At 42.1% G+C, this 21,435-nt stretch overlaps 1 protein-coding gene across 2 annotated transcripts in view; it reads left to right on the top strand.

Moving 5' to 3' along the window:
• GALNT2 (polypeptide N-acetylgalactosaminyltransferase 2) overlaps nt 1-21,435 on the top strand; it is a 134,298-nt gene that overhangs the window by 86,817 nt on the left and 26,046 nt on the right. For both annotated transcript variants that reach the window (XM_044289816.1, XM_044289815.1), the window contains 2 exons: nt 432-497; nt 3,216-3,337. In XM_044289816.1, coding sequence (XP_044145751.1) covers nt 432-497; nt 3,216-3,337 — 188 coding nt within the window. The remainder of the gene's footprint in view (nt 1-431; nt 498-3,215; nt 3,338-21,435) is intronic.

Here is a 21,435-nt window from a genome sequence, read left to right as displayed (position 1 = left end):
TTTAGCGAAAAAAATATATATGGATGTTTTTTTTTTTTTTTTTAAATTAACAACTGAAAGTGAAAAATGTCATTTTTTTGCAAACATTTCATAAAATTTTGATTAATAACAAAAAAAAGTAAACATATCAGCAGCAATGAAATACTACCAAATGAAAGCTCTATTAGTGAGAAGAAAAGGAGGTAAAATTAATTTGGGTGGTAAGCTGCATGACCGAGCGATAAACCGTGAAAGTAGTGGAGTGCAGAATTGTAAAAAGTGGTCTGGTCATTAAGGGGGTTTAAGCTATGGGAGCTGAGGTGGTTAAAATGTTGCCTTTGTTTTTACAGATTCCTATGCTGTATTTTTATTCTCAAATAGCATTGTAACTTTCATTTCTCATGGAACATAATACTGTGCAGTATTTGATTACTGTTTTTTTTTCTTTAAAGCTGAAGATGGTGCTTTGCTTGGGAAGATTGAGAAGGTGCGAGTACTTAGGAATGACAGACGGGAAGGTATGGATCTAGCACTCTCCAGTGGTTGGGAGGGGGGCTACAATTTATACCAAAAATATATTAAACTCGGAAGACCTTTCATTTTCTTCCTCTTATTCACTTACAATCATGGGCATAATATTTGTGATGCATGTTTTTACTTATATAATGTTCCTTTGGGAATATGCCACAAATGACACAACTTCAAAAACTTTACAACTAACCAGGATGGTAACGAGCAAAAAACGCTTGGCTCAGCCTGCTTCTCCAACTTACATCCTGCCATTTTAAATCCTAACATAAGATTGCCAAACTATCTTTTCAAAGCCTTGTAGGAATGTTAAAAGGGTTCTCCCATAAAGACAGCATATCCCATATCCTGTGGATACGGAATAATCAGGAATCTGACTCCTGGGGCCCATGCTCCCCATTTGGATGGGGTGACACACAAGCACACGTGTCCACTGCTCCATTCAACGTATAGGATTCCAGGAGATGGCAGAGTTCAAGTGCTTGGCTATTTCTGGTAGCACCATAGAGTTGAATGGAGCAGCAATGTACGTGTGTGACCGGTGCTTCAATCAAATTGGGGAGCACGGGACCCTGCTCTTATAATCTGCAGGGGCCTCAGCAGTCGGACTCTTGTCCTTTAGACATTTGTGCCCTATCCTGAGGATATGGGATAAGTGGTTTTGTTGGGACAACCTTATTGAGAAAAACTGGATGATATGGTACCAGGCCTTTTCAGTCTGAGACCCATTTTTCCAAAGTAGAACATTAAATGTAATATGTATAGACTGAAGATTATAAAACCTGTTTGAATGTACAGAAAAGTGATTTATTTTTTTTAACAACAGTTTCAGTGAATCGTTTCATACTTTTTATGTAAGTACTGCAATGCCAAAAACATTCAATATTTTAAAGTGTTTGTCCAGCCAGGAAAAAAAATATAAATATTAGAGGGGCATAAAGATAGAAAAGAAAACTAATACTCACCTTTTTGATCCACCAGCACTCATGTTCCATCTTTCCCTGTGTCCCCCACCAGTTTCTGCTTCTAGTCCCTCTCAATAGAGGATATGTGACCTTTGTCAGTCACTGGCTAATTCGAGTTACCTCTATGGACAGGGATAGGTTGAATGGTGACGTTTTTTGTGTTGCGAGAGGGACGAGGAAGCAGACGGTGGGGACCCAGGGATTTATTTTTTACTTAAGCCAATCTACCCCTTTTTTTAAATGTATTTCCTGTCCAGACAACCCCTTTAGAGGGAGTCTATCATGTAAATCTCACTAATACAGCTACCAACAATGGTCATCAGAACGTTGTAAAAACATAATAACCATACCTTTTTGTCATCTGGGTGAATATTGTCCAGGAAAAGCACTTTTAGTCCTATAAAAAACATCTCCCAAGTGCCCAGCTGGGTGGGCTTTCCTTTTCCCAACGCCCTTCCCCTCTTTCTAGTCCTCCCGTAACCTCCCAAGGCTTTCTCCCCTGCATTGCCGTGAGCTTGGAGGAAGCCTTGGGAGGTTACCGGAGTAGTAGATAGAGGGGAAGGGAGTTGGGCTTGGGTACTTTGAAAAGCAAAGCCCCCCAGCTGGGCACTTGGGAATTAAAGTGATTTTCCTGGACATGGAATAAACACAGAGGTGAAATAAACATTCTGGTGACCATTGCTGTTCTATTTGTGATTTTTTTTTTTTTTTTTTTTGTGACAGACTCTCTTTAAACTCGATTTTGTTTTTGTTTTACAGCACATACTGTTCATTTAAAGCTTTCTTTTAAAATACACTGAACAAAAATATAAACGATACACTTTCGGTTTTGCTCCAATCTTGCATGAGCTGAACTCAAAGATCTGAAACGTTTTCTACATTCACAAAAGACCCATTACTCTCAAATATTGTTCACAAATCTGTCTAAATCTGTTAGTGAGCACTTCTCCTTTGCCAAGATAATCCAACCCACCTCACAGGTGTGGCATATCAAGTTGCTGATTAGACAGCATGAATATTGCACAGGTGAGCCTTAGACTGCTCACAATAAAAGGGCACTCTGAAATGTGCAGTTTGATCACACAGCACAATGCCACAGATGTTTGAGGGAGTGTGCAATTGGTATGCTGACTGCAGGAATGTCTACCAGAGCTTTTGCGAGTAATGGGTCTTTTGTGTATGTAGCAAATGTTTCAGATCTTTGAGTTCAGCTCATGCAAAATGGGAGCAAAACCGAAAGTGTTGAATTTATATTTTCGTTCAGTGTATATATAATTTATGCATGTTCTTTTTTTATAGCAGCTAGCAGCTTCAAAATGTCCTAGATGCATATTTTAGTGCCTGGCACATTGGGGCATATTTACTAATAATGGCTCACTGTTAAAGCAGTACACCTTGTATATAATTTGAATGCAGTAAGTGCTGACACATGCTCCCGAGCCAAAATTCTTTTTCATCTGCATCCCATTTTTTTTCTCCACATTTTTCAATGTCATATTAAAGGGAATGAGGCTAGATAAATGTAGTGTTTAGCCTGTATATCATTCTTTTCAATGCAATTGCATCTTAGTATTGGAGTGATCAAATATGCCTCCTTGTGTGTTTCTGCACCGATTTAATCTTTTCCATATTAACGTTAACACTTTGTATCACAAAAACATTTGATTTGTTCATAAATTAGTATGATCTTTTTATACTTTAGTGTGTCATCCATGTGCTTATTTCAGTTATCTGTTATAACAGGTCTTATGCGTTCTCGTGTTAAGGGAGCAGATGCAGCCCAATCTAAAGTTCTCACTTTCCTTGATAGCCACTGTGAATGTAACGAACACTGGTTGGAGCCCCTTCTTGAGAGAGTTGCTGAGGTAACCAACTCTTTACAATTGCTATTGCAGATTTAGTTTTTTAGACTTGTGTGATGCCTCCTCTTCATCGACCTGCAAGTTATCGTCACTTGTCACAAAACGGAGAGGGACTAAATTCAGCCTTGGTTTATCACTTCGGCAGATTGCCATGTGCCTAGGATGAGATTCTAGCTCTGTTCAATATTGCATGTCCCAATAGTTGGGAGAACAAACCATATAGACTGGGTAGGCAACATCCAGCTGTTGTGAAACTACAACTCCCAACATGCATGCTTGCTCCGCAAAACTCCCATAGAAATGAATGGAAGTAGTTTCACAACAGCTGGAGTTGTGAAGGTTGCTGACCCTATTCCCCCCCCGCCTTCCTATCATGTCCCAGACTCTTCTAAATCATGCATTTAGAAGTGTCAGGAGTGTTCTTTGTTAATAAAATGTTACTTTTATTAAGTCTAAAATATTTGATGTGTTATTAAGTATTTATTTGCCTAAAAACAAGGTCTGAGAAGGTTAGACCTAATTTAGAGGTTCCTTTGGCACTTAATAAGGGGGTCTAATTCAGTCTAGATCAGGGGTGTCAAACTCAAATTCATCGGGGGCCACATCAGCAGTTTGGTCACCCTCAAAGGGCGGGTTGTATACTGTATGGGGGCAGGGGCCACAGGGTGATGTTATACTGTGCGGGGGCAGCTGCTTGGTGACGTTATACTGTATGGGGCACTAGGGCAGCCCCAAGGAGACGTTATACTGTATGGGGGCCACAAGGAGACGTTATACTGTATGGGGGCAGCCACAAGGAGACGTTATACTGTATGGTGGGAACAGGGAGACATTATAGTTTATCATGTGCCACGTGCAGTGCAGATTGCAGGCAGGGCCAGAGCCTCAGAAGACAGACAGCACAACCTTTATTTCTGACACCCCTGCAGATGAGCGTTCCTCCCGGAGCCTGTCCACATCGCAGCTCCCGGCCTGACCTGCAAGCGCTGACTGGGGTCACATAGCATTATACTGATTTATGATGCTATGTAACCCTTACAGTTCTGGAATGTGTTGGATAACACTGACATAATGCTGAGGAACGCTCATCTGCAGGGGGCCGTTGGGTCTCTCACTCCTCTTCTCCCATCTTGGCCTGCAATTACTCAGTCTCTGGAGACGGTGTGCTGACTTACTGTGCGCTCCTGTGCTGGCAGGTGGGCGGAGACTTCGATACAGGAGCCGGGAGGAGCGGGGGCCGCCTGCAGGAAGTGATATGTACGGTACTCATATGCACGATGCAGGGGCAGGCTGACATAGACGTAGGAGCGGTCAGCTCGCGGCTAGCATATGACCGCTCCTATTACTGCCCAACCGACATGTCCCTGCTACTTGCCCGCACAGGGCTAAACAACTGTTCAAACTACTTGCCCGGCGCCCGGAACTGCATGTCCCGGGCGTCGGGCGATAGGAATTCCACACCCCTGAAAGTGGAGGTTTCCTGTGTAGAACGGCCGGCGCCGCTAGAGGGCAGACGTTCTCTTGCTTGTAGGCTGCTGCGCATGCGCTGAAGAGGCGGCTTTCTTGTGTCAAAAAAAAAAAGCGAGAATAAAAGGTGAAGGCTGGCGGCCGGCGGCGGCTACGCGGGCCACATGACTAGGTCTGGCGGGCCGGATTGTTTGACACCCGTGGTCTAGATCAATCTGACTCAGGCATTTACTATGCAAGCAGTTTGACCTGGTTCAGGATTGTTGAATTGCAATCTTTACAGCTAGTGTAATCCTTGTTTTTACTGGGGAGATATGTTTTATATGAGGTTTATTACCCCGGGATTCACTTGTCCTGCAACTTGGCTAGTGCAGTTGCAGATTCCCTAGCATTTTTTGTTCGAATACTTTTCCTGATAAGTGTGACCTGATCTATCCCGTAAGGTGAATGCCTTAAAACAAAATAAATAAAAACCATGCCAGAGCAGCCATTTTTTATTTTTGGTCACCTCTAACATGAGAAACATGTCCATGCATTCTGATTTGTCTTGTCTGTCTCTGGTTAGCTGTATGTAAGAGGATACACCCTGCTCTGGGGTAGTGGGGGAGGTTATATGCATTCTGATTGGTGTTGTCCATCTCTGGTTAGCTGTATGCGAGAGGATACACACTGCTCTGGGGTAGTGGGGGAAGTTATTCTGATCCCGCAAGTTCATGTGAGGAGAGCAAGGGCTTTTGGGAAGTGAGGGAAATACAGGATTGCCTCAAGGACATGGCAAAGATCATTACAGGAACAGCAGCTGAGGCCATCTTAGGAAGATGCTAAAATAGAGGCACAGAGAAATAGGGTTGATAAGGGCTGAATACAGACATCAGAAAGGTAAAATTAACTGAAAAATTAAGCTTCATGAATATCTTCCCTTCAGCATAACATGTTAGGAATTTCAATTTTAGTAGTGAAATGGCAGTTACACTTTAAAACATCTAGACTATTTCTTGGGGGAATGTGATGGATGTCCTCCTCCCATTGTAACGGAAACGGTAGCTTAACACCTGAAGGTGCTTGATTAATGGAACTTTATGTTAGGTTATAAATCCCTTCTGTTAGGTTCATGGAGGGACCCAGATAATTTACCATTTTCTACGCGTGTTTTAGGCATAAAAAATGAGCTCAGTAGCTTTCTTACATTTAGAACTGGCACTAGATGTGCCAAAGTTATGGAGAGACCTGCGCCTCTTCATAACTTCGGCAAATCCTCTGCCAGCTATGGGGCTTTATTAAGACCGGCATTTAAAACACCGGTCTTAGTAAATGTGCCCCCGTAGAGGCTACTTCAACTTGTGAACCTATGGTTATTTTCCAAAAAGAAAACTCCTGATATAATCTATATCAGGGTTGTATTAGGTTCGAGACATTTGGATATCAGTTTCCTTTGAATGAGAAAGGAGGATAAAACATGTATTTAATTTGAGGTTAACCATCTAAAATCGGAACATTGCAGGTCTGGAGGAAAAAAAGGGATTGTGTAAAAGAGGAGTAACTGGGGAGACTATGGATTGCAATTGTAGTGTCAAGGTTGATAAGGCCATATGGGGCAGTAGTTTGCAGGGAGTAGCAGGTCTTCGTGCTGTTTCGGGATCGCTGCCACCATAGCGTCCAAACTTTCTTGTGGCATCTGACTACCCTGAAGCAGATGGTTACAGACACATCCAATATGAGGCAGCAGTATACAAGTGAACCCTTTATAATATAAGGCTGAGAACCCTTCTGGGCCAGAGATTTTACCAAATTTTAGCCGTTTTATTGCTTCTTTAATTTCTTCCTGTGAGATCTGGTAATCGACTAAATAATTAGCGGTTGCAGAGATTTGGGGAAGAGTTACCGGACTCAAAAAGGCCTCTACCGATTGTGCAGTTTTTGTAGATTGTCCCCCCGTAGAGTCTGTTGTAATTTTTGCATAATGTATTGTAGATCATGGATGGATGTTAGGCTTGGTCTAATTTTGGGTTTTATGGACCTGATTTAATCTTTGCCTAGTACAAAGCATTTGGGTCAGAAATTCATCAGGTTTGTTGGCCCATTTATAGTAGGTGGTCTGGGTCCAGCATAAAGCCTTCTCCGTTTGAGTCATAACAGCATCAAGCTGGTTTCTTTCAGGGCCTGGTAGAGGTACAGGGAGATCAAATGCTGATGGGCCAGAGATAGTCTAGCTAGTTTGCCCTATAACATAGTTTATGCTCTGGTTTTCAGCATTTTGCTGTTGGAGGCAATGGAAGTTATTTTATCTTTTTATAAAAAAAAATTTTTTTTTCATCTGAAATATATAATATTTCTCTGTAGCGATGATCGTTATTATTATTGCAGTGATGCACTCTGATGGTTTAAGGGGGTTGATAAAATGCACAGAAGTCCGTGTTACCCTCCCTCTGGGGTCATGCACAGTTACACAGGGAGAGACCATCTATTTCTCTACCTCTACAGCCTGTCAGCATGTCCCCCTCTTTCCTCCTCCAGGCTGGCTGACCTCTCTGCGACTAAAGGGGGTACTGCTTTCTCATAGCATATCTTGGGCTTTGTAACAGTCTCCACTTTAAAACAAGTCCAAGGTCGCTAGCCTTGACAAATTACGAGTTAGAGCACCTGCAATTAGGTTCTGGAATGAGAGCTGCAAGTTTCAGTTTTCATTGACACCCAATTCTAAGGGCTCTAACCTGTGATTTATTGCTTGTTTTAAAGCTGAAGCACAGCCTGAGATACAGTCATCAGTAGCAAGGATGTATGAGGTACATACTTGGCTACTGAATTGCCATCTAGCAAGCATGGAGCAGGGAAGTCCGTAAAGTAAAAGAGAGAAGGACTGCTGGTAACGGTGGTAAGGGACAATAAGAGAGGCTTACCTCTACGTATTGTGCGATTAGAGGCACAGCACTCGAAAAGGCATAAGTATAGAGTCTGCAGCAAGTCCAGTACCTGGCCAATCTTCTTAGTATGATAGAAGGGTAGGAAAAAACGGTCTGTGCTCTGCTGATGAAATAGCTTGTGCAGCTCTGAAATGCGTTATCTTATCCCTAGTAGAGTAGTACATGGATCTCTTTTTTTTTTTTTTTTTTCTCTCTGACCCCCTGTCGTACAGAGATAAGTTCATGGCAGGGTTAAAGCAAGCTACAACCTTACGGTTGAGGTAAATTTAAGATTTCACAAAAAAGGTTCTTACACACGTACTTATGTTTTTCCCTCACAGCACTGGGATGGCTTAGGTTCAGAAGCTCTTCTTGTGACATTTGCCGTGTGTCTCAGCTGTAACGCCCTTAGATCCCATCGTCAACCAGCACTATAAAGTGGAAAACAATTACCCTATTAGAAACCTAATCTCTAATAACGTTCCTCTGTCATACATAGTTTTATTCATGTTATAGTTGTGCAAAAGTGCAGATACTTTTTCATTCATATTAAAGGGAATCTGTACACGGCCGAATCCCTATATAACTATTTACGCAGACACACAGCTGTGGCCCACCTGATTAAACAGCTTTTTATTTTGTTGATCCGAGGCTCCGTTCCCGAGATACTTTATCATAATATGCAATAGATCTTTGGTGCCATGAAGGCAGCACTATTGCTCTTGTACCCAAGCTCCAATACTTTCTGTGGCCACCCCCTCCCTTGCTGCTTATCCACTGCCTGTCAGTCAAAGCTGCCAAGGAGGGGCTGGCCACAGAAATGAGTGGAGCTTGGGTCCAACAAGAGAAATGGTAGTACCCTCATTGTGCAAAAGGCCTCATCTACATATTCGGGAAAAAATATCATGACTCAAGAACGGAGCACCAGATCAACAAAAGGTGAACTACAGCTATGTGTCCAGGGAGGTTGCTGGTGGCAGATCCCCTTTTAACCCCTTCCCGACATATGACATAATAGTACGTCATGGCAGCAAGTGACTTACCGTATTTTGACGTACTATTATGTCATGGTGATCAGGCGGGCACCAGAGAGGTGTGCGCCCGATCATTGCAAGGGCCTGGCAGTCCCTGATAACCGGGCCCCTGCTATATCCGCCGGCATTGTTGTAAATTTTTTGTAAACTTTGCGGACAAGAATAGGCATTTATATTGCCGACTTCCGTTCCGCAAAATGCGGAAGGCAACACGGGCGGCTTCTGTTATTTGCGGATTTGCAGTTTGCGAACCGCAAAAAAATGGCACGGTCGTGTGCATGAGGCCTAAGACACTAACAGTTCAATACAGCACAATACAGATGTATTGTGCTGCATTGAAACACGGATCAGATCCTGTAATGTTGACGTCCCAGAGTGGGACAAATAAAGTTTAAAAATAAAAATTTCAAGCAAAAATAAATAGAGTCCTTTCCCCAAAATAAAGTAATTTTATTTTTTAAATAGGGGAAAAAATAAAAGTTGACATATTAGGCAAAAAAATTCTATAAAAACTGTTCTAAAAAAGCAATTTTTTTTGTCACCTTACATGACTAAAAGTTCAACACCAAGAGAACAAAAAGGTGTATGCCCCCCAAAATAGTACCAATCTAACAGTCACCTCATCCCGCAAAAAAAGAGCCCCTACCTAAAACAATCGCCCCCCCCCCCCCCCAAAAAAAAATAAAATAAAATACGGCTCAGAATATGGAGGCACTAAAACATCATATTTTTTTTTGTTTTAAAATGCTGTTATTGCGTAAAACGTAATAAGTAAAAACATATTAGTATTGCCGCGTCCGTAAGAACCTGCTCTATGAAAATATCACATGACCTAACCCCTCAGGTGAACATTGTAAAAAACAAAAATTGCCATTTTTTTTGTCACCTTACATCACAAAAAGTGTAATAGCAAGCAATCAAAAAGTCTTATGCACCCCAAAATAGTGCCAATCAAACCGTCATCTTAGGCTAGGTCTACACGACGACATTTATCGCGTGACATTTTGTTGCACTAATGTTGTGCGACAATTTTTATAATGGCAGTCTATGGTGTCACACTGCAACATGCGACGACTACGACGCAACAGTCACAGAAAATCCATTCGAGATGGATTTTTCTGCGACTGTTGCGTCGCAGCATGTCGCATGTTGCAATGCGACACCATAGACTGCCATTATAAAAATTGTTGCGCGACATTAGTGCAACAAAATGTCGCGCGACAAATGTTGCGCCCTATCTGTCGCACTACTCATTGTCACGCGACAAATGTCGTTGTGTAGACCTAGCCTTATCCGGCAAAAATCATACCCTACCTAAGATAATCGCCCAAAACCTGAAAAAACTATGGCTCTCAGATTACGGAGACACTAAAACATGATTTATTTATTTTTTGTTTTATTTTGTTTTTTCAAAAATAAAATCATTGTGTAAAACTTACATAAATAAAAAAGTAGACATATTAGGTATCGCCCCGTTCGTAATAACCTGCTCTATAAAAATATCTCATGATCTAACCCCTCAGATGAACAGTGTAAATTTAAAAAAATAAAATAAAAAAAGGTGTAAAAAAAGCTATTTTTTTGGTCACCTTACATCACAAAAAGTGTAATAGCAAACGATCAAAAAGTCATAGCACCACAAAATAGTACCAAACAGTCATCTCATCCCGAAAAAAATGAGCCCCTACCCTAGACGGTCACCCAAAAAATACTTAAAACTACGGCTTTCAGAATGCGGAGACACAAAAATATCGGTATATGTCACGTCCGTGACAACCTGCTCTATAAAAATACCACATTATCTAACCTGTTAGATGAATGTTGTAAATAACTAAAAATAAAAATGGTGCCAAAACAGCTATTTCTTGTTACCTTGCCACACAAAAAGTGTTATATAGAGCAACCAAAAATCATATGTAACCTAAAATAGTACCAACAAAATTGCCACCTTATTCCGTAGTTTCCAAAATGGGGTCACTTTTTGGGAGTTTCTACTCTAGGGGTGCATCGGGGGGGGGCTTCAAATGGGACATGGTGTCAAAAACCAGTCCAGCAAAATCTGCCTTCCAAAAACCATATGGCATTCCTTTCCTTCTGCTTCCTGCCGTGTGCCCGTACAGCAGTTTACAACCACATATGGGGTGTTTCTGTAAACTACAGAATCAGGGCCATAAATGTTGAGTTTTATTTGGCTGTTAACCCTTGCTTTGTAACTGGAAGAAAAGGAAAATCTGCCAAAAAAGTGAAATTTTGAAATTGTATCTCTATTTTCCATTAATTCTTGTGGAACACCTAAAGGGTTGACAAAGTTTGTAAAATCAGTTTTGAATACCTTGAGTGGTGTCGTTTTGTAAAATGGGGTCATTTTTTTGGGTGGTTTCTATTATATAAGTGACTACACAAAGTGACTTCAGACCTGAACTGGTCCTGAAAAAGTGGGTTTTATGGGCCATGAAATTTGCAAATTTCCAAGGTTCAATTTCTCTACTTCTATAATACATAGTAATACCTACAAAAATAGTTATTATTTTACATTCCTCATATGGCTACTTCATGTTTGGATCATTTTGTGAATGCCATTTTAGTTTTTGGGGACGTTACAAGGCTTAGAAGTTTAGCAGCAAATCAAAATTTTCTGAAATTTTCAAAAACCCAATTTTTAGGGACCAGTTCAGGTCTGAAGTCACTTTGAGTCTTACATAATAGAAACCACCCAAAAATGACCCCATTCTAGAAACTACACCCCTCAGGGTATTCAGAACTGATTTTACAAACGTCGTTAACCCTTTAGCTGTTCCACAAGAGTTAATGGCAAATGGAGATAAAATTTCAGAATTTAGATTTTTGGGGAAAAGTTTTCCATTTTAATCTCTTTTTTTTTTCCAGTTACAAAGCAAGGGTTAACAGCCAAACAAAACGCTATATTTATTGCCCTGATTCTGTAGTTTGCTTAAACACCCCATATCTGGCTGTAAACTACTGTATGGGCACATGGTAGGGCGTAGAGGGAAAGGTGCACAGGCATATTCTGCTGGACTGGTTTATTTATACCATGTCCCATTTGAATCCCCCCTGATGCACCCCTAGAGTAGAAACTCCATAAAAGTGACCCCATTTTGGAAACTATGGGAGAAGGTGGCAGTTTTGTTGGGACTATTTTTAGGGTACATATGATTTTTGGTTTATCTATATTACATTTTTGTGAGGCAAGGTTACCAAAAATAGAAATTCTGAAACATCATCTCTATTTGCCATAAACCGTTGAACACCTAAAGGGTTAATAAAGTTTGTAAAATCAGTTTTGAATACCTTGAGGGGTGTAGTTTCTTAGATGGGGTCGCTTTCATGGAGTTTCTACTGTAGGGGTGCATCAGGGGGGCTTCAAATGGGTCATGGTATAAATAAACCAGTCCATCAGAATCTACCTTCCAAAAACCACACGGCCACCTTTCCCTCTATACCCTACCGTGTGCCCGTACAGTAGTTTACGGCCACATATGGGGCGTTTCTGAAAACTACATAATCGGCCAATAAATATTGAGTTTTGTTTGGCTGTTAACCCTTGCTTTGTTACTGGGAAAAAAAAAACGGATTAAAATGGAAAATTTGCCAAAGAATTGCTGTTTTGGCACAGTTTTTATTTTATTTTTTTGACTGTGTTCATCTGAGGGGTTAGGTCATGGGGTATTTTTATAGAGCAGATTCTTATGTATGTGGCGATTCCTAATATATCTACTTTTTTACATTTATTTATGTTTTACACTATTATCTTTTTATAAACAAAAAAGAACATTTTAGTATCTCCCTTTTTATTTTATTTTTATTTAGCCAATTATCTTAGGTAGGGGCTAATTTTTTGCGGGATGAGAGGACGGTTTTATTGGCTCTATTTTGGGGGGCATATGACTTTTTGATCGCTTGCTGTTACAATTTTTGTGATGTGACGAAGGTGACAGAAATATATATATATTTTTTTTTTTGCACCGTTTTTATGTTATTTTGTTGACCGTGTTCATCTGAGGGGCTAGGCATTGAGGTATTTTTATAGAGCAGATTCTTATGGACGTGGCAATACCCAATATGTCTAATATTTATTTTAGTTTTACAAAATATTCTTGAAAAAAATAAATGTTTAGTTTTAGTGTCAAGTCTGAGAACCATAGTTTTTTATCCAATTTTCAGTGGCTAAATTGGGGAAGGGGAATATAAATTTTGTACTCCATGAAAGTGTGGTACTCCCTGAAGCAACCAATAATGCAGAGGCCGGACGATCGGGGCACGTGTCATACTGAGTGGTTGTTTCCTTCCATATTCCCCTCCTGTGACACACTGCACTTTTTCTTTTGCGTCTGTTCCTTCTTTTCGGTATGGGGGACCACACCTGGAAAGTGTTGGCCAGGGACGATCCGGGCGCCTCCAATTCCCGAGGTACTCCGGCCTGCTCTTTCCCGGTCAGAAAAGATCAAGGCCTTGAGGACTGTAGGAATTTCCCTCTGTGGCCAGCGCTCTGGGACAGCACAAAAGAGTTGTACAAGGCAACCTGTACCAATTAGACCGCAACTTTTTTGTACCATGCCCAGGTTTTGCGCATGGCATTATATGGCTTGAGGACTTGATCAGAGAGATCAAGTCCTCAGATATACCATTTGTAGTCGAAGATGGAATTGGGCTTGAGGACCGTTGCCGCGGTACCTCGCACAGGGACAGGGGTGATGCAGTTACTGTAAATTGTGGACAATACAAGGACCTCTCTTGTCCTTATATCTGACCAGCAACAGGTTTCCACTGGTAAGGGCACGGGTCGCACCCCTGGTATAGGTACCTGGAGGGGGGGGGTAGGGAGGCCGCGTTGATTTTTCCACACTGTCCCACAATCGGACATTGATCTGGCGGCGAGGAACTGTAGCAAGGGGATACTAGTATAAAAGTTATCCACGTACAGGTGGTAACCCTTATCTAGCAGTGGGTACACAAGTTTCCCGCTAACACCCAGAGTGGGGGGGACATTCTGGGGGTTGAATACGGAAATCTCGCCCCTCGTACACACAAAACTTTGTTCAGCTTCACGCCATACCTCGCCCGCTTAGAGGGAACATACTGGCGGAAAATGAGTCTTCCCTTGAAAGCAATTAGAGACTCATCAACCGCGACCTCCCTTCCAGGTATATAGGCCTGCACAAATTTGGCTTCAAAGTGATCGATGACCGGCTTGATTTTCGTCAGGCGGTCATAGGCAGGATCACCTTGGGGCGGACATGCTGCATTATCTGCATAATGCAGGCATTTCCGGATGGCCTCAAACCGGGTACGTGTCATGGCCGTACTTTAAAGTGGGGTCTGTTAGAGGACGTCCCCACTCCAGTAATGCCTGACACTAGGTTTTTTGACTAGGTCCATGTGCCCCAAAATGTCCTCCTCTCGGCTGCACTGACCGGAGTCCAGCATCGGCCCTAACCAAAAAGGAGCCCAGGTGTTGAGCAATAAACTGTTGGGCGTACAGGTTCGTTTGCTCCACCATCAGATTTACAAAGTGGTCACTGAAAAAAAAGACTAAAATTGTCATATTCAGTGAAGCCCACTGTGGAAATCTGGATTCCTGGTTGACCAACAAAATCCGGAATCGCAGGCTCGAAATGTCCTCGGGTACACCATGTGTCTATGGTCACACAGCTGTGCTGTGGACACCAGATTTATGGTGATGCAATCACTCCCACTAATTTTCTCTGAATATCCCTGCCTAACCTAACCTGTCCCTAACCTTTCCCTAAATACCTTTTTCAGTGGAGGGTCAGAAGGGGGTGCTGGGGCACAGATTGGGGTGCTGGCTCTGGAGATCCGTGCAGCTTGCTCCTCTCTCCTCGACTCCCGGACACAAAAGGAGAAGGAGCGCTGCACTAATTTGAATGGCTCGTCGTCGTCGTCCCCCCCCCCCCCCCCTGCAACCAATCAGAGCTGATCGTAGGATGGTGATTGGTGGTGTATTATCACACCACCGATCGTCATCCTGTTCCGGGTTATCGGGTCCCCAGAGACCCGAATAACCGGAAAACGCAGCAAACAGCAGGTCTGAATTGTCCTGCGGTTTGCTGCGATCGCCATCACAGGACCCCCCTATCCCGACGCATTGTCCCAGGCAGGCATCCAGTTCCGATCACCGCCCGCTGCGCAGCAGGGATCGTAACTACACAGGACGTACAGGTACGCCCTGTGTCCTTAAGTGGACAAATAAGTGTTCCAAAGCTATTACCACATAAATGGGCTCAGTGGTGCCTTGCAGCGCTGGGGTCCTAGTTTCAAATCCGACCAAGGACAACATCTGCTTGGAGTTTGTATGTTCTCGTGTTTGTGTGGGTTTCCTCCCACACTCCAAAGACATACTGATAAGGACCTTAGATTGTGAGCCCCATTGGGGACAGTTGGATGCTAATGTCTGTAAAGCACTGTGGAATATAGTAGCGCTATAGAAGGGCATAAAATAAAGTGACACGTGTTAGATTTGCAAAAACTGGCCAGGGGTAAAAGGGGTTAATGGTAAATGTATGTGGCAGCAAGCTGTTTATCATTAGAGATTATTACAAGATTTAATAGATGATCCTGTTACATGATAGTTTAATAGCATTACTGTCTCTGGCTTATTTTTCAGATTAACTTTGATGATAAAAAAACCTGCAGCCAGTTTAGGCCTTCACAACCTGGCATATATATTTTTTTCATTCCCATCTTCTGAAAGCCATTGCTTCCTTTTTCATTTCTATATGAGGACCTTTTTTTGTTTATTTATTGTATTCTTTTTAAATATGGGCAGCAGGTTAGCTCTGGTGCCTTGCAGCGCTGGGGTCCTAGGTTTGAATCCGACCAAGGACAACATCTGCTTGGAGTTTGTATGTTCTCCCTGTGTTTGCGTGGGTTTCCTCCGGGTGCTCCAGTTTCTTCCCACACTCCACAGACATACTGATAGGGACCTTAGATTGTGAGCCCCATTGGTGACCTCTTGATGATAATGTCTGTAAAGAGCTGCACAATATGTCAGCGCTATATATGTGAGTAAAATAAATCTTTTAATTTTGGTCCAAAAATAATCACACCTCCTCATGCTATGCTTTGATCTAATAACGGCTTCTCAGCTCCATAAATAGTATATAGGCCCCTATGTTGCATGCTTACATGAGGCATTAGTGTACATTTTGATCAAAAAGCATAAGCCCGCTCACCACGACAAGGTTGCCTCCTCGAGTGGGAACCTACTCTAAATTTGGCGCAGCACTGCGTGGCGACCATCGAACAGCATCACAGCAACCATGGCTGCCACGCAGCACCTGCACCATGTGAACAGTTGTCAAAGCTCACCTTATCATATGCTCTCATGCACTTTTGCAATTAGGGGTGACAATAACACATGTGCAGACATCATAAAGACAAGCAATTCTACACTTTGAAAAGAATGTGATGCATATTTCTACGCATGACTACTTTCCCTGCACTGAGGAGCCATTTGACTGGCACAAAGATATTGCTGGTGTCTAAAATAGCCAATAATAAAGCTCCTTACTTACAGCCAATAGTCATCAGTGCTAGCAACAAGTACCAAATTTTTCACTTTATAAGATGCATTTTCCCCCCCAAAAGTGGGCAAAAAATGGCTGTGTATCTTATAAAGCGAAATTCACTAGTATGCGTTAGGTGTACGTTTTTTTGCAAGAACTTCTTCCCGCTTTTTGTTCACCAACCTCTAAAAATTAAAGGGGTTGTCTCACTTCAGCAAGTGGCATTTATCATCTAGGCAAAATTAATACAAGGCACTTACTAATGTATTGTGATTGTCCATATTGCTTCCTTTTTCTGCCTGGTTCATTTTTCAATCACATTATACCCTTCTCGTTTCCATGGTTATGACCACCCTACAATCCATCAGAAGTGGTCGTGCTTGCACACTATAGAAAAAAGCAAAAGCCTATATGCGCTCCACGGTCCAGGCCATTAGAGAGGCTGGTGCTTTTTCCTATAGTGTGCAAGCACGGTCACCACTGATGGATTGCAGGGTGGATGTAACCATGGAAACGAGCAGTGTATAATGTGATAAAAAATTAATCCAGCCAGCGAAGGAGGCAATATGGACAATCATAATGCATTAGGAAGTGCCTTGTATTAACTTTCACTACGTGTTTAATGCCACTTACTGAAGCGAGACCCTAGCAAATGTGATCATAATACAACAAGAGGATGGCATCCGCAGCTTTCAAACTCCGTAACCTTTATTAGCAGTCCGTAACGGGTAGCATGGTGCTGGATTAAAAGTAAATAATATTGTTTCCACATTTTGCATAAGACATTGCTTACTCATAGCAACTGCATGCTATAAGTAAGCACAGTCACTGTAAACACCATCTTGTGTGGAACGCATCAGCCATATCATGGCCTTTTAATCCTGCACTGTGTTGCCTTTATAGATTGCTAATAAAGGTTATGGATTTTAGAAGCTGTGGATACCTCATTCTTCGGCATTTGAATCCGGTTTGCTTCATCTTTTGCCGCCGCATCAGTACACACAGACTAGTGAGCTCTGTTCCTGCATAGACATAGGATGTGATCATACTTTAATATGATCCCACCTTTACCTGTTAGACACTGTGCTATCTTTTCCCTTTGTGCCAGTCCTCTATCAAAACTTCTGAAAAGCTAAATGTGGTAACTGCATGTTACCATACCCCTCGTCAATGGAGCACATTCCTACATAGCCCTGTCTGTACTGACTGTGTTAATCTGCATAAGGACTTCTCTAAGATTATATACTGTTGAGAAACGTTAAACCAATTAGAATGATAGGCAGGTGGAAAAAAAAAAAAAAAAATATATATATATATATATATATATATATATATATATATATATATACAGGTCCTTCTCAAAAAATTAGCATATTGTGATAAAGTTCATTATTTTCTGTAATGTACTGATAAACATTAGACTTTCATATATTTTAGATTCATTACACACAACTGAAGTAGTTCAAGCCCTTTATTGTTTTAATATTGATGATTTTGGCATACAGCTCATGAAAACCCAAATTTCCTATCTAAAAAAATTAGCATATTTCATCCGACCAATAAAAGAAAAGTGTTTTTAATACAAAAAAAGTCAACCTTCAAATAATTATGTTCAGTTATGCACTCAATACTTGGTCGGGAATCCTTTTGCAGAAATGACTGCTTCAATGCGGCGTGGCATGGAGGCAATCAGCCTGTGGCACTGCTGAGGTGTTATGGAGGCCCAGGATGCTTCGATAGCGGCCTTAAGCTCATCCAGAGTGTTGGGTCTTGCGTCTCTCAACTTTCTCTTCCCAATATCCCACAGAGTCTCTATGGGGTTCAGGTCAGGAGAGTTGGCAGGCCAATTGAGCACAGTAATACCATGGTCAGTAAACCATTTACCAGTGGTTTTGGCACTGTGAGCAGGTGCCAGGTCGTGCTGAAAAATGAAATCTTCATCTCCATAAAGCTTTTCAGCAGATGGAAGCATGAAGTGCTCCAAAATCTCCTGATAGCTAGCTGCATTGACCCTACCCTTGATAAAACACAGTGGACCAACACCAGCAGCTGACATGGCACCCCAGACCATCACTGACTGTGGGTACTTGACACTGGACTTCAGGCATTTTGGCATTTCCCTCTCCCCAGTCTTCCTCCAGACTCTGGCACCTTGATTTCCGAATGACATGCAACAGTCCAGTGCTGCTTCTCTGTAGCCCAGGTCAGGCGCTTCTGCCGCTGTTTCTGGTTCAAAAGTGGCTTGACCTGGGGAATGCGGCACCTGTAGCCCATTTCCTGCACACGCCTGTACACGGTGGCTCTGGATGTTTCTACTCCAGACTCAGTCCACTGCTTCCGCAGGTCCCCCAAGGTCTGGAATCGGTCCTTCTCCACAATCTTTCTCAGGGTCCGGTCACCTCTTCTCGTTGTGCAGCGTTTTCTGCCACACCTTTTCCTTCCCACAGACTTCCCACTGGGGTGCCTTGATACAGCACTCTGGGAACAGCCTATTCGTTCAGAAATTTCTTTGTGTCTTACCCTCTTGCTTGAGGGTGTCAATGATGGCCTTCTGGACAGCAGTCAGGTCGGCAGTCTTACCCATGATTGCGGTTTTGAGTAATGAACCAGGCTGGGAGTTTTTAAAAGCCTCAGGAATCTTTTGCAGGTGTTTAGAGTTAATTAGTTGATTCAGATGATTAGGTTAATAGCTTGTTTAGAGAACCTTTTCATGATATGCTAATTCTTTTAGATAGGGATTTTGGGTTTTCATGAGCTGTATGCCAAAATCATCAATATTAAAACAATAAAAGGCTTGAACTACTTCAGTTGTGTGTAATGAATCTAAAATATATGAAAGTCTAATGTTTATCAGTACATTACAGAAAATAATGAACTTTATCACAATATGCTAATTTTTTTAGAAGGACCTGTATATATAGCAGCACACATTAATGGCAGGTGCAATACCCATTCTGAGACGTGGAGGTAATAGGACTATATTGTTAAAGAGGAGAGAGCTTTATTGTATCTATACATTGGATACATTAAAACCTAAGGGTCTAAATGTGGAATTTAAAGTGATTTAGGGTACTTTCACACTTGTGTTTTTCTTGTCCGGCATAGTGTTCCATCCTATACCGGAAAAGAACTGATCAGGCATATCCCCGTGCATTCTGAATGGAGAGTAATCCGTCCAGGATGCATCAGGATGTTTTCAGTTCAGTCATTTTGACTGATCAGGCAAAAGATAAAAGCGCAACATGCTACGGTTTTATCTCCAGCGAAAAAAAACTGACTACTTGCCTGAATGCTGGATCCGGCATTTTTTTTTAGTTCCCATAGGAATACTGCATTCAAAATACCGGCATGCCGAGTCTGCTTTTCTGGTCTGCGCATGCACAGACCGGAAAAAAAAGGTGAAAAAAGTAAATGCCGGATCCGTTTTGGACGGATCCAGCATTTCAATGCATTTTTTTTGACTGATTAGGCATTTTTAAGATTGATCAGCCTTACTAATGCCATCAGTTGGCATACGTGTTGCCGGATCCGGCAGGCAGTTCCGGAGATGGAACTGCTTGCCGAATCTCTCTGCCGCAAGTGTGAAAGTAGCCTTAGTCTCCACTAATGTTGTATTTTTTTGCTCTGAAACTTCAATGTGTGGGAAACAAAAATGTGCCATTTCTATAAGGGTCCATTCACACGTCTGCAATGTGTTTTGCGGATCCGCAAAACACGGGACAGCGGCAATGTGCGTTCCACATTTTGCGGACTGCACATTGCCGGCACTATACAATATGCCTATTCTTGTCCACAATTGCGGACAAGAATAGGACGTGTTCTTTTTTTCTTCGGGAACGGAATTGCAGACCCGGAAGTGCACCCGGAAGTCCATAGGAATGAATGGGTCCGCAATTCCGTTCTGCAAAATACGGGACGAAATTGCAGACGTGTGAATGGACCCTTATTCTGTTCTTTTTTTTTTTTTCTGTTTCGCTTGTAGGACATGAATGATTGGTCGAATATTTGGAGCAGTCCCACTGGCGGTTGAATAGAAGGACCATAAAGGCGATTCATGATTGAACTACTTATTCTGTTTGTGATATATTAAGGATATATAATTGTTAGGAAGCCACAAAAATCATGACCACTTTCATTTCTCGCACGTCATTGTCACTTGATTCCGCCCCTCCTCTGCCCCATTTGGGACATGGGAGTGGCTGATTTGTGACGCTGCCGTCCGGTATCTTTGATATTAAGCAGCCATATTCTAATTTGCTCTTAATATGTGATATGACCAATGCTCCCCCCTTCACCTGGACGGGTACTCTGGATCGCACAAAGGTGACACCTGTCCTAATTGGTTTCAGCGACCACCTTTCGAGGAGTTTCTTGGGTGCTCCCTCTATACCCCTGGGGTGGTTACATAGGTGCAGTAATTCTGGATGGTCGAGAGGGTGGGCGCTGCTGGCTAACGCTTGAAGCGCCTCCCTACAAGACTTGGAGGCACAAGGACCAGTGATGACACATGGGTTTACTGTGGCCTCGCCAGCCGTGTGAAGTGTAAATTGCGGTGCAGCTAGTTAACGTACTTTTGTATTACATCCGAGCAATACAAGGGGCGTGCCTGCCAGGATGGGCAGGAGCATGCGCTCTGAGCGTTGTCGAGCGAGCGGCCATCTTTAATGTGGTTTCTATACTTCTAGCTATATTCCCATGTCTCGCGAGAGCACAGATGAGTGGCACATGCGCAAGCTGTTTTTTCCTGACGCCAAGTTGGTTCCTACATGCTATAGAGACCATGTGTGACTGCTCCATATGATTTTAAGGTTCTATTCAATTTTCACTGTCCAAAATTATGTAGGTTTATTGACAATTATGTATATGGAACACTAACATTACTTTAATAATCGTTTGCACTTTATAATCATAACTGAATAATAATGACATCACAATATTTTTATAGATGAATTGGTTTTTAATGTCGTTTTCATGTTTATATATTGTTTTATTGATCATGTAAATGTATTGTGTGTGTGTGTGTGTGTATTGTTTTCACAATTTATATATGACACCGTGCACATGTTATTCAGCTGGACAAAGGCTCCAATGAGAGAGCTGAAACGTTGCTGTCAGATGGGTGAATAAACCATCCACTTATTTTCATCACATTTTTT

This window comes from Bufo gargarizans, chromosome 4 (genome assembly GCF_014858855.1).
Source record: "Bufo gargarizans isolate SCDJY-AF-19 chromosome 4, ASM1485885v1, whole genome shotgun sequence".
NCBI lineage: Eukaryota > Metazoa > Chordata > Amphibia > Anura > Bufonidae > Bufo > Bufo gargarizans.
The sequence above is the reverse complement of the archived record's forward strand: the minus strand, read 5'-3'. Positions and strand labels throughout refer to the sequence as shown.